This window comes from Vanellus vanellus (assembly GCF_965231255.1).
Source record: "Vanellus vanellus genome assembly, chromosome: 4".
In the NCBI taxonomy this organism is placed as follows: Eukaryota; Metazoa; Chordata; class Aves; order Charadriiformes; family Charadriidae; genus Vanellus; species Vanellus vanellus.
The window spans coordinates 17,483,702-17,499,045 of record NC_138909.1 but is presented as its reverse complement, the minus strand read 5'-3'; the positions used below and the strand labels follow the sequence as shown (position 1 = coordinate 17,499,045).

The following is a 15,344-nucleotide window of genomic DNA, read 5'->3' as shown; positions in this document are numbered from 1 at the left end:
TCACAGCTCCTTCATGATTATACAACTCCAAAAAGCTTAGTATCAGCAATGAACTTTGTCACTTCATTATTCACTCATTCTTCAGACTTTTTTTTTTTTTTACATATGTGTTGAACAACCTGAAATGATCACAAACTGACAGGAACTGTATGGTTAGTGTTAGTTTGACCAGAACCTTATCTAATATTTCCTATCCTCTCCTTCTAGAAGTAGCTTTTCTGATTCTTGTCACTTACCCTGCCTTTGGCTGCTTTATGTTTTGCTTTTCTTTTGTGGTCTAGATAAGTCATTATACCTTCCTAAAATGTGACTTTTTAAATCAAAGTAATTTGCTCACAAGTGGAGAGCTTATGCTTACTGATGTTTTAAGAGCTTTGATGAAATAAAAAGTTAGAGTATACTTCTGTTGTTACTATTTGTACAGTTAACATTCCCATTGAAGGTGAAAATACACATGTCAAAAACATTCTGAAAAAAATGGCAATTTCAGCATGAGATGATAGTTTTCGTTTTTGTATACGTACAGAAACTTGAAACTGCTGTAACACTCTTTTTTTGTTTCTGCCAAAACAGAATTGTGAATCAAACAGTTTATAACAGCGTTAAGTTCCAGATAAAATATTTTCAACCAGTCTTTATAATTCCAGAATTAGTGGAAACATTTATGTCTTTAGATTCTTCCATCAAGGCCCAGGGAAGTGAATTATTGAAAAGATAAAAATAAATTTGTTTGCTTTCTGTCAGAGTTCATATCCACAGCCAACCTTGATAGAAGACCAGAATGATTTAGACAAGTTTGCTTTGGAGATTCATAACATATGCTTGCTGGACAGAATTGAGTTATCTCTGCTCTGGAGAGTAAGTTATTGTAGCAGGAGCTGACAGAGATGAAGATAACTGAGGGAAATTCAATTACCTTTTACTGTTTTCCTTCTAATAGGATTCTTAATGTGAAAAAGACCCTTAGATGATGCGCCTATGTTGCTTTGTGAGATCCGCTTTGATACCTGCATCCAGAATAAAGTGAACTCTTCCTTTCAGGCTTTCATTAAGGATGAAATATGCATCTGATTGCTAAATGGGTGTTAACTTTTGATTCAACATATTGTCATTTATAGCCCAGATGTATTTTACAGACTTCTGGCAGTAGTCTTGAATATTCTCTCAAATACCATTTTGTTTTTGAAAGTATTGGTTTTATGTGAAAAGCTTGTTTATAACAGGAATTGAAGAAAGAGGTCACAAAACTGTAAAATATTTCCCTATATTCTACTTCTGTTTCTGCATGTGTAATTGTTTTCTCATTTGATTTTTTCCTAGCAAAAGCACCTGAGTTGTGAATACTGTTTATGACCGACCTGAGTGCAGGCTGTTGGGCCACTTGACTGTTGGGCCACAAGTCCATCCCACTTGACTGTAGCTGGATTTCATGTGAAACCTCTGCAGTTCTGAAGTTGCCAGGGTAGACTTGGTGCATATGGATATTAGGATGTTGTTTGTGTTACTTGCAAATTTTTTTTTTTTTTTTTATATAACGGCTGATGTTTGAAATGAAAATTTAGAAGTGACTCTATGAAGCCAGCTCGTTCTGCAGCTGTATGCACAAAAACATAACTGTGCACAAGTTTGTGTACCTGCAATATTTTTTCTTTTATTGACCCATTAAACTACTGAATGTAGCTGAATGTAGTCATGTGTATGTCCTCCAAAAGATTTAATTTTTAAAACCCTGACCCTTATCAGCTTTAGAAAGTAAAATCCGCTTTCTATCTGAAGGATTTATCCAAGCACTTGCACACTGATATGTCTATAAAAGACAGGGAGAACAGTTATCTTCACGTTAGATTTATTTGCAACCCCCAAACAGGTGTCGATGTGCCTAAAAGACATAGCATACATAACCGTATAAAAGTCTGTATTGAAAATGTAGTCCATAGTTTGAGTAGCTGCTTGTCTTGACCTACGGTTTCTTGATTATGTAAGTTATGGATGCACTAGTCATTCTCTTGTTTGCACTCAAATCGTAATATGCATAGTCTCATCATTTTGTTAATGCAGCCTCTTCATTTAGGCATGACAAAGTTTGATTCATACAGCTTTATTTTTTGATGTTCATGCAGGTGGCTTATGAAAATCAACTTTGGGGGAATGCGGGAAATAAACCATATTAAAACATATGCATTAAGATACTGAGATGTTTAGAAAAGTTCATCATTAGAGCCTGAAGGCAGTTACAGTTAAGGTTCTCAATGTTTCCTATATTTCTTAGTCACATAGAGTATTTTTCCTCTTTCATTTATTGAAATGTTATTGAGGAGGAAGTTGTGCAAAATATTACATCTAGTGTAATAGTTTATCCTGAATTGGTATTTCTCATTCCAATGAAAGCTTCAGCTTTTCATTGAGAATACTCTGTTCTGAATACAATATAGTGACTGTGCTGAAATAAATACCTCCATGAGTGAGGTATTGAAAAGAGGCTGTAATTGTTTAAATAAGGATCTTACAACTAAATTGCTAAAATGATCTTTATTTTGTCGTAGATAGGGCTTGAATTCTGTCTGGGATCCAGGTAGGGAAATGTTGGAAAATGGTACAGCCACACCCAGCCAAGGCTGACATTCCTAATCTTTTCTAAAAGTAGCCTTTTATTTCTGAGTAGACCTACACAGCTTTCTAGGAAAGGGAACAAGACTGCACTGATCAGAATTCTTAACAGGAACCGAAAGGTCCTTTCACATTGCCGTTCCTATCTCACTGCTTTGCAGTCCAGGTTTTCATCTTAACTTTCCTATATTAGCTTTTAAATGCGAATCAGTAGAATAGATTTTGACTCTTTTTCTTCCCACTTCATCTGATTCTTTTATAGAAATGTTTACAGAATGAGTCCACCTACTGATTTTTCTCTTTGACTCAGGAGAAAACTGAGTTGAGTCAGTGCCTTTGAGATGGTCTTAGATCATGAAAAGGAAGACCTATCAGGCAGTTAAATTGCTCTTCAGGTGATCACTGTGTCAAGTGCTAAGTGACTTAGAGACCTCTGAATTTCACTGTTAATCTGAAGTCCTACTGAAGTGGCAGAGTTTAATCCTTAAAAAGCCTTACCAAATTGTCCTCACTGCTCTGTTTCACGCAAGGAAAAAGATACGCTTCCTGATACTGTCCTCACCAATCCTCTTTTCCCTCCCACCTTTTTCCTGCTCACATTTCTAGGTCCCTGTTATTAATGCACTTTTTAGAAAGTGCATCTTCAAAGGTTTATTTAAAAGAAAAGATTTAGATGTCTCTTGGAAGTAGGGCTTAGAATGGGAGGATAATGACTATAAGGGTGAGCAGTACAAGTGCTTTGGTCATTGTTACACTTTTTTTTTCTTTGTGCCCTAGTGCCAAGATACTGTTGTTTTTTTTTTTTGTCAAAAATTTGTTGGAACGAATTCTGTGTCTAAATATTAGTACCAAGGTTATGGCATAATGGATTTTCAGATGTTCATGCTCCTTCTATCCTTCTCCTTGCCTGTCCTTGTGGAAACTTGAGATTTAAATCTCATCAAACTACACTGAATTGTGCGTTGTGCTTTGAGCAATGTGAGATTCCATCTTTTGTGACCGATGCCAATTCTTGCCTCAGAAATTTGAGAGGTGACAGACAAAGCAAGAAAAATGCTTAGTTATTGGATTGGTTACTATATTATAAGGAATATATGGCAATTGTGAAACGAATTTTATCGTAACTTGGGACCAGAGATTTATAGTACACTGTCAGGGTGCCACGAGGGCTGGCAGTCCCCTGCAGTAAGTTGGGCACCCACTGCAGTGCCACAGCCTCCTGGGCAGGACCTCACCAAGCATCTCTGCCTGCCACCCACCATGAGAAGAACAGGGCAGCCCTGGGGGAGGGTGGTCAGGGCTAGCACAGACACCCCACAATAGGCCAGGGCCACGGGACCAGGGCCGGCCTGAGGCTGGGAAGCCCACAGACCCTGTGGCTTAGGGCCTGGGAAGGATCAGGTGGTGGGCATTGCTAGGATGGGGGGGTTGGCCCTGGCCTCTGGCCAGTCTGTGGGGCAGCCTCTCTCCACTACCACCAGCATAACAGGGTCATCCTCAGCTGCACTGGCTCTGTGCTGGCCCTTAACCCCCTGGAGGACCTTATGCCACCTACAGACATCTCTAAATTATGCTACTCCTGAATGTGTTAAACAGTTATGGAAGAAAAAAAAAATCAGATATTCTGACTTCTGGAATATTTTTGCTTACTTTTTCCTACACCGCTTGTCATAAGCCCCAAATATCTTATTTCTAAGCAGTTGTTGGTTTCCTTGAAGCCAAGATGGGGGATGCTGGCATTGGACCAACACTGTTTTGCAAGGCAATTTCATATGGTCAGCAGCAGAGGAGGGAGGAATGTTTCTCAGTTTATTTTCGAATGGCAGTTGTTTGAATCTACTCAGAAATTTGGAATATTAGAAGTAGACAGAGGTAGATTACTGGCTAGAGTGTAACTGAAGCCGTTGAAGTGTGTGAGAAATGTTTTTACATCGCTCTTTGGTATGTCCAATAACTGTCACTTACATGTGTTTTATATAATGTTTTATATAATTTCAGTAGTTTCTTTTGTTTTTCTGCATGCTTGGTGGAAGCTGGTGATTTTGATTAGTCACTGTACTTCCTTTCAATACCTATAATGTTAACAAGTGAACTGTAATTCACATCAAATCACCAATGCTTGTTTTAAAAATCATCAGAATTAAACTTAATTAATGCAATCTAGTTAAGCAGGATTTGTGCAGTTGTGGTGTGTAATCTATTCTGTGCCATTACACCAAGTGCCTGAGTTCAGCTGTTTGTAACAGATGCTGGTAACTGTTATCGAGGGGTAGTATGAAAACATCCTCATACCATTTAAAAAAAGCAACCAGACAGAAAAACCTTGCATGCTGAACTGAAACAAAGCCAAAAATAGAACTCGACAGAAACACCAGAGCTTTGGAATAGGACATTTCACAAATTCTGGTATTTAATATTGAAATGCAAAATAAACAGAAAACACATGAAATGGATCTTATGTTACTCTTACGTAAATCATATAATCATAGAATTGTCTAGGTTGAAAGGAACCTTTAAGATCATCATTTTAGAGCCAAATGTCAACCTTTCAAGGGTGGTAGAAGTTTTCCTGAATAAAAAATATTAACTGAAACCCAAACCTATTCATACCTGTCTCATGCGGTTCTGAAATTCAAAATTGTGTTACATAAATGCGTGAGAACCAATCACAAAGCAAAAAACGTCATATGCTAGTTGGAATGAAATACGAAATATAGACTACTGAAAAAAGGAGAGGGGAAAAAATAAAGTTCAAATGATTTGCTTTTCATAGTTTGATGCTGTAGGAATTCTGACAGGAGGCTTTAAGTTAAGGCAGAGGTTAAGCTAAAGCTGGGATTGTGACTGCTTAACATGTTTGTAAAATAAGTGGCCAGGAAGGACTTTAAAGAATAACTGCTATAAAAGACCATATTTTAAGTACCCTTCCCATTTGCTTCTGGAATTTTTTTTTTTTGTAATCTTTGCCATTTCATCATCATCTTAATCAAAATATCCTACTTTTAAAATATTTGGTCCTCCAAAGAATAAGCCAGTCAAGAATCTTAGTTTGCCATAAGGTGAAGAGCAAGTTTGAAGTGTAATTAGAAATTTGTGAATCAGCAGCACTGAGCGTGTTATTTTTGAATAGACTTTTGAATAAAATCTCACATAATCCTTCTTTTTTCACAGATTCTCTGTAATTTGAAATTTCTCTGACAAAAAAAGAAGCCCTTAGTACTTTTCCTTAATAATGAATGAAAATGTTATTGCAGATACAGATGAAGATGCAATGACTTAATGGCAGATACTAAAGTTCTTTTTCTGTGTGAGGAAGAAATACTTTGCCAGCATACACATTTGTCCTATTTATTAGTGTTGCTCAAGGATATGTGCCAGTCAACGTGATCATTCTCCATTGTGAGAAGCTGAAAAGGTCCTGAACTGTTAGAGATCAAGCCCACTAAATTAGTGCTTGGAGCAAGCATGATAGAAGCTGGTGAAGGACAGATGAGTTACCTTTTGGGTCATGAGTTCGTGTTCATGTCTGACTGTTTCATATCCCAGGTTTCACAAAAGGTTTGCCAAATATGGCACAGAACGCTTTCAAAGCTCCTTCTGTTGCTGGTGCAGAATGATAGGAGATTTGTTCCTACATCTGCCTCAATTATCACTACGTATCCCTGTGTATACACTGATTTTATTGTGTGCTGATGGTATTTTTCCCTTTGTTCTTAGCATCTAGTGAGTACTCGACTGCTATTCAAAATATGCCTTTGATTCTGTTATCAGGGTACAGAACAAAATTATAGAAAGGCAAGCTAATTTTTTTTTTTTTTTTTTTTCATTAAGCATCATAAGTGACATCTTAAGGAGCCCAGTCAGGTCTGAAACCGACTTGGTATCAAAGTACTGAGGGTTACTAGAGATGTGCTTGTCATTGGCATGCAACCAGTCATAGCAAGATAGGAAACTATTATGCCTGAATGCCTTGTTATCTCAAATGAATGTGATTTCTCTGTTCTTTGTTCATGTGTTGGTATATTTTCATACGTTCTGAAGCTCCTGGATTAAAATCAGAGTTGTGTTCTCAAACCAAGTCACTAAACAGGGAAAACTGAAAAGTGCTTGAGAGAAACTATGTAGAAAATAGAAATAGAAACAGAGACCCCAGGCTGCAGGGATATCTCAAGGGGCTAATCTTTCTGTCTTTTAGAAATCTGGAACTTTATATAATCTTGGAAACTGTTTATGCAGAGATTTTGGATGGAAATTAATTTGCTTTGCATACCTTCTGCAAATTTATAAGGAAATTTAGTGGGTGTGATGCAGCACCGACTAAATATCAAACACTAAATAACAAAATCAACAAAGGTATGTTGATTATTTTTTGCATTGTATTCTACATGTAATAGGAATGTAAGTTCTTATATAATATTAAAAATGAGTCCTGTATAGGAATACACATTCCTCTAAGGTAGGTGTTGAGACAATTAACATAAGTTGTGTTAAATACTAATGTACCTAAGTATTTATAGCTGTCTCTTTGATAGCTATAGAAATTAAAGAATTTTAACTCATGCAAATGCCTTTCACTTTGTTCTAGTGTTGTGGTTTGGGCCGGACTGGCCACTGAAAAGAATGAAAGATGCTCTCCCCGGCCTCTCTCTCCAAGGAGAGGGGGGAGAGAAAGAGACTTATGAATTTAGGTTCTATTTTACTTCAGACCAGGACATATAGCCAGAGGCTGAAGCCACATATATAGATTGAAGTGGTACAAGTTATTTTGTAATAAGGGTTCCAAATTGTCTTTTGGTTCATCTTCTTATCATCTGAATCATTCTGGCTAAATTTTTCCGTTCTTCGTGCTCTCAGAGGTTGAATTCTCTAAGATTTAGGTATTTTATTCTTGTTTTAGAAAAGAAAGTTGGCAAAATGTTTCCAAATTAAAACATTTAAAAAAATTACTTCTTTTTATTTCACGGAGAATTTAGGTTTTTTCCATGTTTTGAGGTGTTATTGTTTCCCCACTGTCAGAAATGTACCTTTTGCCCCTATTAAGAAAAATGATTGAGAATTCATCGGACACAAAACTTGTGAAAAATTGTTATTTATGTTGTACCTTTAAGGGCTTCTTAATTAGTAAGTTGCATTCTTCAAAAATGCTCAATAGAGTGTGTTAACTGCTCTTAGAGACTTCATTTAAGGTTTATCTGTGCCATCTGAACTGAATGTGACTTCCAATCTGTTCCAGTGTCACTCCTGTGCCAAGTCTTGGTGCTGTAAGTTGTAAAAGAACTGTGCTGGCAGTAGGGTGCCTGGAAATCTGAATCCTAGGGAAGTAATTATTTGGCTGCTGGGGCCAAAACTACTGGACTACTTTCTACCTACCTTACAGGTAACAGAGGTCCTTACTGTGCCTCAGTGGAACAAGACAGTTGGAGAGGTGGTGGTCACAGTTAGTGAATGAGGACATTTCAGAGCTTTAGTTTGTTGGGGTTTATTGGAAATGTGCCATCTGGCCCCTGGTCATACAAAGATTTTTCACAAGATCTTGAAGAACAGATTGAAAGCCACAGCAAGACTTATTTGGCAAATGTTTCCTGAGCTGACAGCACCACCATTACAGTGGATGATAACTATTTCCCCTACTTCCACTTAGTGTTCATATTGTACAGAGGGGGGGGAGTGTACTGGTTCTGTTGCTAGATTAAGGTACTAACACCAAGAACAAAAGGTGAAGTTTGGGTGGGTAATATGAGAAAGAGCCTGCAGAGAAGAGAAGAACAGAAAGAAAAGCTGGGGAGCATTAAAAGTAGAATTGGGACGGTTCCCTAGGCCAGTCTCCACTGCAGCTTTGGAGACTGGCATTAAATACTGTATTTCTATTCTGGCAGTAACAAGTTGCTCACACGTCTTTAGTTGTTACTGACGAGGTCATAATGAAATACTGCTTTGCTTTGGTTGAAGTGATAGAGTTCTTTGTATTTGGCCCACTCTGAGACGTGTTTTCCCCCGATTAAAAGGTATTTTCACCCTTTTTAAAACTTAAGTTGTGTAGAAATGACAATATGGAAAGATTGCAAAACCAAGTATCCAACAGTTATGAAAAATCAGAACAGTGCAACCTGAATTTGGCCCTCACTAAGCACAGTCCTTAGATTATGTAAGTATACATCTCATTTGCTGGACAGAGTGGTTGTTCCTTATCAAATAAGTGAGTTTGTCAGTTCCAGAAGTTGTTCATGGATCTGATTAATTTGTTGCATTGAACTAGAAGTTCTTCAGTGAATACAGTACTAATCTCTGTGGTGGTGTTGAAGCAGTTGAATGTCACAAGGTTGATGCAGTGTGGTTGGGAAATGGCTTAAATGATTATCACTGGCTCTTTCTTTGCTTAATATCTAATCAGAGAGCACAGAGCCACCTATGCAGAAGTGCTGAGCTTCACTGTTTCTAGAGCATAGGGGAATTGTACTTTGATTATTTCTAGCTTGAAAAATGTCTTGTATTTAGAAGGTGCAGAGCCACAGGATCTCAAATTTAATGCCCAAGTGTAATGTTTTTAGGCTCTTAGCCTCTTTTAAAACAAGAACAGTATAAAGTGACTGCAGACGTAAACTGGATTTGCAAAAGGGTCTATCCTGGTGCATGCTTTGAATGCAAAGCATTTGGGCATATGTACAGTAAGAGCTGGTTTCTTGGGTTCAAAAAGAACATTTATCTCTGCATATTGTTTATGCCAATGGTTAGCAGTGATGCTTAGAGAGTTAGAATATCGGAATAATGTAGGGCATATATAGCAAATCCCAGTTTCTAGCAGGGAGTAAGAGCTCTTACTTGTTTGTGCAAAGCTTTGTCTTTGACTGTGATCCAATTGTGCTACTGTAACACAAATAATATCAATTAGATGAGCATCAAAGAAAAAGGTAAAAAAAAGTCTATGGTACTAATGGATACTGCAGAATAAATCAGATATTTGTCTCTACTCTTTACTATTTATTTATTCTGTCAGTTGTTTTTATATCCAGTTGAACTCTTGGTAGTTTGTCTCATTTACCTACTCTACTAAAATGGGTTCATTTGAAAGATGCAATTTCAGTAAAAGTGCTGTTGCCTAGTGTTTAGTTGGGTTTACTAAAGCTTAATACTGTGAGACTTAAAGGTAAAAAATAAAGCTGTTGACTCAGCACAGATTAAAACCAGATGTCTCTTGAGATCCTTGCATTTCTCTCTAATCGCTAAACCCAATTGACTGTGGTAGGGTTTTTTTTCTGGTCATGACCATACAGTTACCAGTCTGTGTTTGGTGTGATCTAAGTCAACTGTGGGTTCCCCCCCCCCCCCCCCCCCCCCTTGTGATTTTAAATGCATGTTTTTTTTCCCCAGGAATATCTGGCTAAAAAAACACTTTTTTTTTTTTCCTTTTTATTCTTCTGCCCTCTCCCCCTCCCATTCGTATTACAAACAGTTGATTTAGATGCAGATTCTTTTTAATCTTCAAATCAGATAAAAGGCTGGAAAAGTGGATAAATGAGGTTTGGAAAACTATAGGTTGCAGAGATGAGAAGCCATTGCATTGTGTTCAGTCCATTAAAACAAGAAGAAATAGAAGAGATACTTTGATAAGTGTTCTGCTGGTGTTAACCTTGATGGCTATTATCGGGGGGATGATGCTATATCTATTTCATTGGCTTAAGCTTTTTTCATGCTGAGAGAAATCAATACTTTGAGTCGTTGGATGACAGAGGCATCACTTCAGAATTGACGGTGGCTGTCAGACGTTGTCATTGGTTGACTTTTGTTCGCTGTTCAGGTTTTAAGCTTTCATTTTTCTAAGTCTTATTCAGGAGTCTTTGTAAGATTTCCCTGGGTAGCATTTTTAGTCCAGACTTTAAACCTCAGGTCAGAGGTCAAGTGCAAAGATCTGTGAAAGCAGAGGATTGAGGAGCTCCTTCATTTACTAAAATATCCTTATTTGTAGGGAATTTGCATTGGTGGCAAGACTACATGTTATCTTATGGATGACTTTTCCTATTAAAGGACACCCTCTGACACAGGTTGGTCACAAAGCAAGTAGCTTTTAGCCAAATTAAACAAAGGAGCTGGCATATATAAAAGTGTTCAGTGATCTCTGAGTTCAAGAAAAAAAGTAAAAAAGTGCAATACAGCTTTTAAAAACGCTACACTGTAGTTTGTAGACAGCATTACATTAGAATTTTGGGACTGCAAAGGTGCATATGCAGATGATACTGTGCAGAGTAAATCTTTTACTTGACATTATTATAAAGATCAAAGATTAAATAGTTCTGAAAACCCTAGATTAATCCTCCTCTTCACTGAAATATAGACAGGCAGAATAGACTAATTCACCTTGTCAGTATTTTGCAATAGTATTTCTGGAATATTTCCTGCATACAGAATGTATTGTATTTTCATATCTATAACTTGCCTTTTGGATGACCTTGTGCTCCTTTAGAATTACCATTCCTTAAAAATAAATCTTCAGATAACCTACATGTTCAAATAGCCTGCAGTCTTGTCCAAGAAGGGGACAGGAGAGAGGAAAAAACTCTGTTCCGCTCTGCGATAATAGCGAAGAGAAGGTTTCTTTTCCATCCTGGAAGAAGGGGTAGAGAACAAGGGTCTTTCCTCTGCTCCATGCTGTGTCAAAGGATCCTGCTTAATACACTTCCCTTTTGTAAAACTTTTGCCAGCCACTGAATTTAAGACTTTTTATAGATAACCTGTGGAGTGTAAGTATGAAAATATGTTTTTCTCCCTTCAACATTTTTTGTTTCGTCATGAGTGTGACTGCAATATTTTTGTGATTATACTTTCATTACACACTTGCCCAAACAGATAAAAAAAAATTATGTAGGCCAAAGCACTAGTGGAAGGAAGGTTTGACAAATTTGTTTGCATGCAACTGTATTTCTCATTGTAAAACCATATTCAAGCATGACGGGGTGCATTTTGCAAGTATAAGAGATCAAACAAACAGAAGTCAAGCTGAATTTTTATTTTACATAATTGGAATGCTTGGGATTTAGTGTGGAGCATTAACATGTACCACTCCATGCATCTCTGGAAGCAGTGGATCAGGTGAACCTGAAGGCATCTGGAAAATGAAAGAGTAGAGAAACAGAGACTTTGTAATGCTTTCAGAACAGTCTAGTTGTGACTGGCTGCTTTGGGATTGGTTTCTTTCCATTTCTTTGGGTGGAGTCAGTCTTCTTTCACTCTTGTATTAAAAATTATTTGAGAGAGGGAGGGGAAGAAATAGCTTCTTTTTTGCTGCATATTTGGCATATATAGTGGGTACGAACCACTGAACAATCACCTGTGTGATCAAGGAGAAGATTATTCTTGCAAAACTTTCTAATGTTAGTAACTAAACGTGTACGTGAGATATTTGGTAGAACTGTGGCTTCTTTCTGTTCTTGTTTGTAAAATATATATTGTAAAGAGTGTGCTATGGTTAAAAGTCCCTCCTGGAGTGATGGTACAATTTTATGGCATTGCTGCATGTTGGGGTCTCTCAGTTTTTGTGGGTAATTGCAAATTTCTATTCCTATTAAGTGCTGAATTTGCTGAAAAGTGGAGTCCTATACATTTCCATTTTGTAACAGGCTGATTCGGTTTTCATGGAAGTTGTCAGGACAGTACAATACCATTTTTTCCTTCGTTTGAATGTCACAGCTACACTTTGAAAATCTTTGTTGGTATTTAATGAAGGATGCGTTCAAAATTACATCATAAAGAGACTTTTTTAAAAGAGGTACAAGTTCATTATATCTTTTACAAAACATTCTAGTTTGATTTCCATTTTATCATGTTTTAAGGTCAAATGTGACTTTAATGTTCCATAAAGAGACAGAGATTGATAATGGGGAAAGAATAACCCTCTAATGTGATTTATATCTATGGATTTTATGTCAGATATGAAAAGTTGCTGTTCAAATTGTAAAGGAGGATCCATTAAAGAGCACTTTAAAACATTTTACTACTTAGCTTACCTTATACACTTGTTTTTAGAATTCTGCCCTTTCAGGCAACTTAAAGATAACAGCTTATGAAACATTTACTAAGTGCTGAAAAGAACTCAAAATCATCATGGGTGCAAAATAGATTAATGTATTGGAAAAGACAGCTGTATTTAAAAGGGGCTAGAAAAATCTTGTTTAGTGTTGGTTATGATTTAGCCATCTTCTATTTTTGTGAAGAGGGGTGGCAGAGTGCTTCATGTGGGAGTACAAAAGCCAATTTTTGATGTCTCATTGACTTGGAAAGTCAGCTGCTCATTCTTCACTCCTTCTGGATGTCTGTTCATCAGGTGAGCATTGCTCTAAGGTGTGGGAAAAATTATGAGGAAATTTGTAAATATATTAAAATTGTTAAAATAGCTTTTTAAAACTTATTCATCTGTTAGTACATTTTTGTTTTCTAATGTCTATAAAATTCTACAGAACCCCAAATTTTATTTTACTTGTGTTCTTTCCACATTCTTACTTTCTCTCACTTTAAGACATATATGTTTGCATATACACATATATCAACAACATTCATAGCCTGCCTATTTTTTTATTTGCAGCCATTTTCTAATGCTTGTACATAGATAGATTTATATAGAAAAAGCATTGTTATTGTTTTAAACATAAAAAACAGTATGATATTGTGCTGTTATCTGAGCTCTAAGAAATAATCGTGCTAGTGTCTGCATCAGCTGTGCTTCACAAAGAAAAAGCGATTTTTTTTGTTGTTAGGCAGACATTTGTGTCCATTCTACTAACTAGATCACAGAATAATCCAATCATTGACAAAGGCTGAAATGCTTTGTCTGACATATGCAATCTGATGAAAACTGAAATTAGAAACAGGGAGTGCTGAAGTGGGGAAAAGCCTTTATTGTTTCTACCAATACTTGAATTTGTTGTGGGTCTTCATGTACAGTGGTTTGATGAGGGGGTGATCTAAATTTGGTGCCAGTTTTTTTGAGTTCTGTATTAACAGACAAATTTTCAGAAGATCCCAACAAAACCAAAAATAATAAGAAAATGTTGTAACAAAGAATCTTCAGTAGTTTTTAGTTCTGTTTGTAGGTGTGACTTCCGGTTCTTATTTGCCAGTATTTGGTTTTGAGTACCTCAGCAAACAGATGATGTTTGTACAACAGGTGTAGTACAGCTAGGAAAATGATAAACTTCCCCATGCTGGCCTGCAAATGTGCTCAACTTCAAGAAGACATCTGGTAAAGGTCGATTCAGTCTTCATAAACGTTTTGGCTGCTGTCTATCTGAAGATATGTAGATTTTCTCCTCAGTTTTTTAATTATATATTTACACAAACAGCAGCGAATGGTTGGCTACCCAAATCTAATGAAGGGTCATGGCAGTGGCGTGGCCAGCTAGCTGGCATTCATTATTCTGAAACTTGTCTCTTTGTTTTTATAGTGCTATTCACTTACGTTGTTATAAACTAAAAGTCTTTATGCCTATATGTTTTATTATGTACTCACGCCACTAACGTGTTGGCATTTGCTAAATCCTGAGGGTGTGTGCGATGTGGTTAAAGAATTCATGACGAACCAAGAACCTCTGCTTGGTGCTCTGGACAGCTTTACTGTGGGCAGCTGCACAGTGCCTCAATTCTCAAACCTGTAAAATGGAGTTAATTCTTTTTTCTCAAGGGTTTTGTATAAGCAATTAATTATGAAGTGCTTCAAAGTTCCTTTGGATCGTGTAATGAAAATGCAAAGTAATAAAGTCTTTATTTTCTTTCTAGTCACTGTGTGCCCAGTATTCTGCAGACAAACGGGAAGAAGAAAAAATGTGTCATCATTTGATAATGGCAGCTAAGTACCGAGACCAGGTGACTGCAACTCAACTAATACAGAAAATTGTCAATATTCTGACAGACAAGCATGGAGCCTGGGGAAGCTCAGCACCAAGGTAAAGCATTTTTGGGGTGTTTTAAAACATTTTTGATATTTAGGCTGTGTTCAGCTGTGCTCAGGTGATTTGAATTAATGTCTTCTCGTCAAATTTAAAGGTAAACAAGGTTTTTCAGTTTTTTTTTTTTATTTAAAAAGACTGATATAAAAAAGGTAAAATGCATTTGTCAGTGTTTAGTACGGGTGAATGTCAGAGAACTAGTGTTTTGTTAGAATGGTAAAAAACAGGGTGATTCTCTTGTGACTTTAAACTTTGCTCTAATAATGTGAAAGAATTTGTTTTGAATGTCCAGTTCTAGCCCTATCATTTATTTGAAAAATAATTTTTAAAAGTAAATATAGTTCGTCATGGTGCATTATATGGTACAAGATTGAACCTCAATTTAGTAACTTGTTTTCTGCCAAACTTTAAACAAACAGACAAACAAACCTCTTTTTAAGTTAGAGGAAAATTGTGAATTTTGTATTAGTAATTTTAAGGTGAAAACAGTACCACCAAATTAATTCTTATTTTGGAATTCTCAGTATGTACCTTCATTAGAATGATACTTGTCTAACTTCTTTAGCACGAGTCACAGCTAAAGTTTCACTTGCAAAGCTAAAGTACAAGTTCAAGTCCTTGTACTACATCCTTAATTAAGGTTTAAGAATAACTGAAACATATTTAGACTAGAACAAAGCCACATTGAATATGCTAGTATATTCAGATACTGTTATTTGAATGCAATGGAATAATAAGCATGAGAGAAATACGTGAGTAGACAACAAACTGTTTTTCCCAGTAACCTTTATTCATTGTTCAATT

The 15,344-nt window shown here is 36.6% G+C and overlaps 1 protein-coding gene across 3 annotated transcripts in view; it reads left to right on the top strand.

Annotated features, from left to right (window-relative positions):
• LRBA (LPS responsive beige-like anchor protein) overlaps positions 1 to 15,344 on the top strand; it is a gene marked incomplete at its 5' end in the record, with an annotated part of 425,426 nt that overhangs the window by 165,752 nt on the left and 244,330 nt on the right. For all 3 annotated transcript variants that reach the window (XM_082482677.1, XM_082482676.1, XM_082482675.1), the window contains one exon: positions 14,371 to 14,537. In XM_082482677.1, coding sequence (XP_082338803.1) covers positions 14,371 to 14,537 — 167 coding nt within the window. The remainder of the gene's footprint in view (positions 1 to 14,370; positions 14,538 to 15,344) is intronic.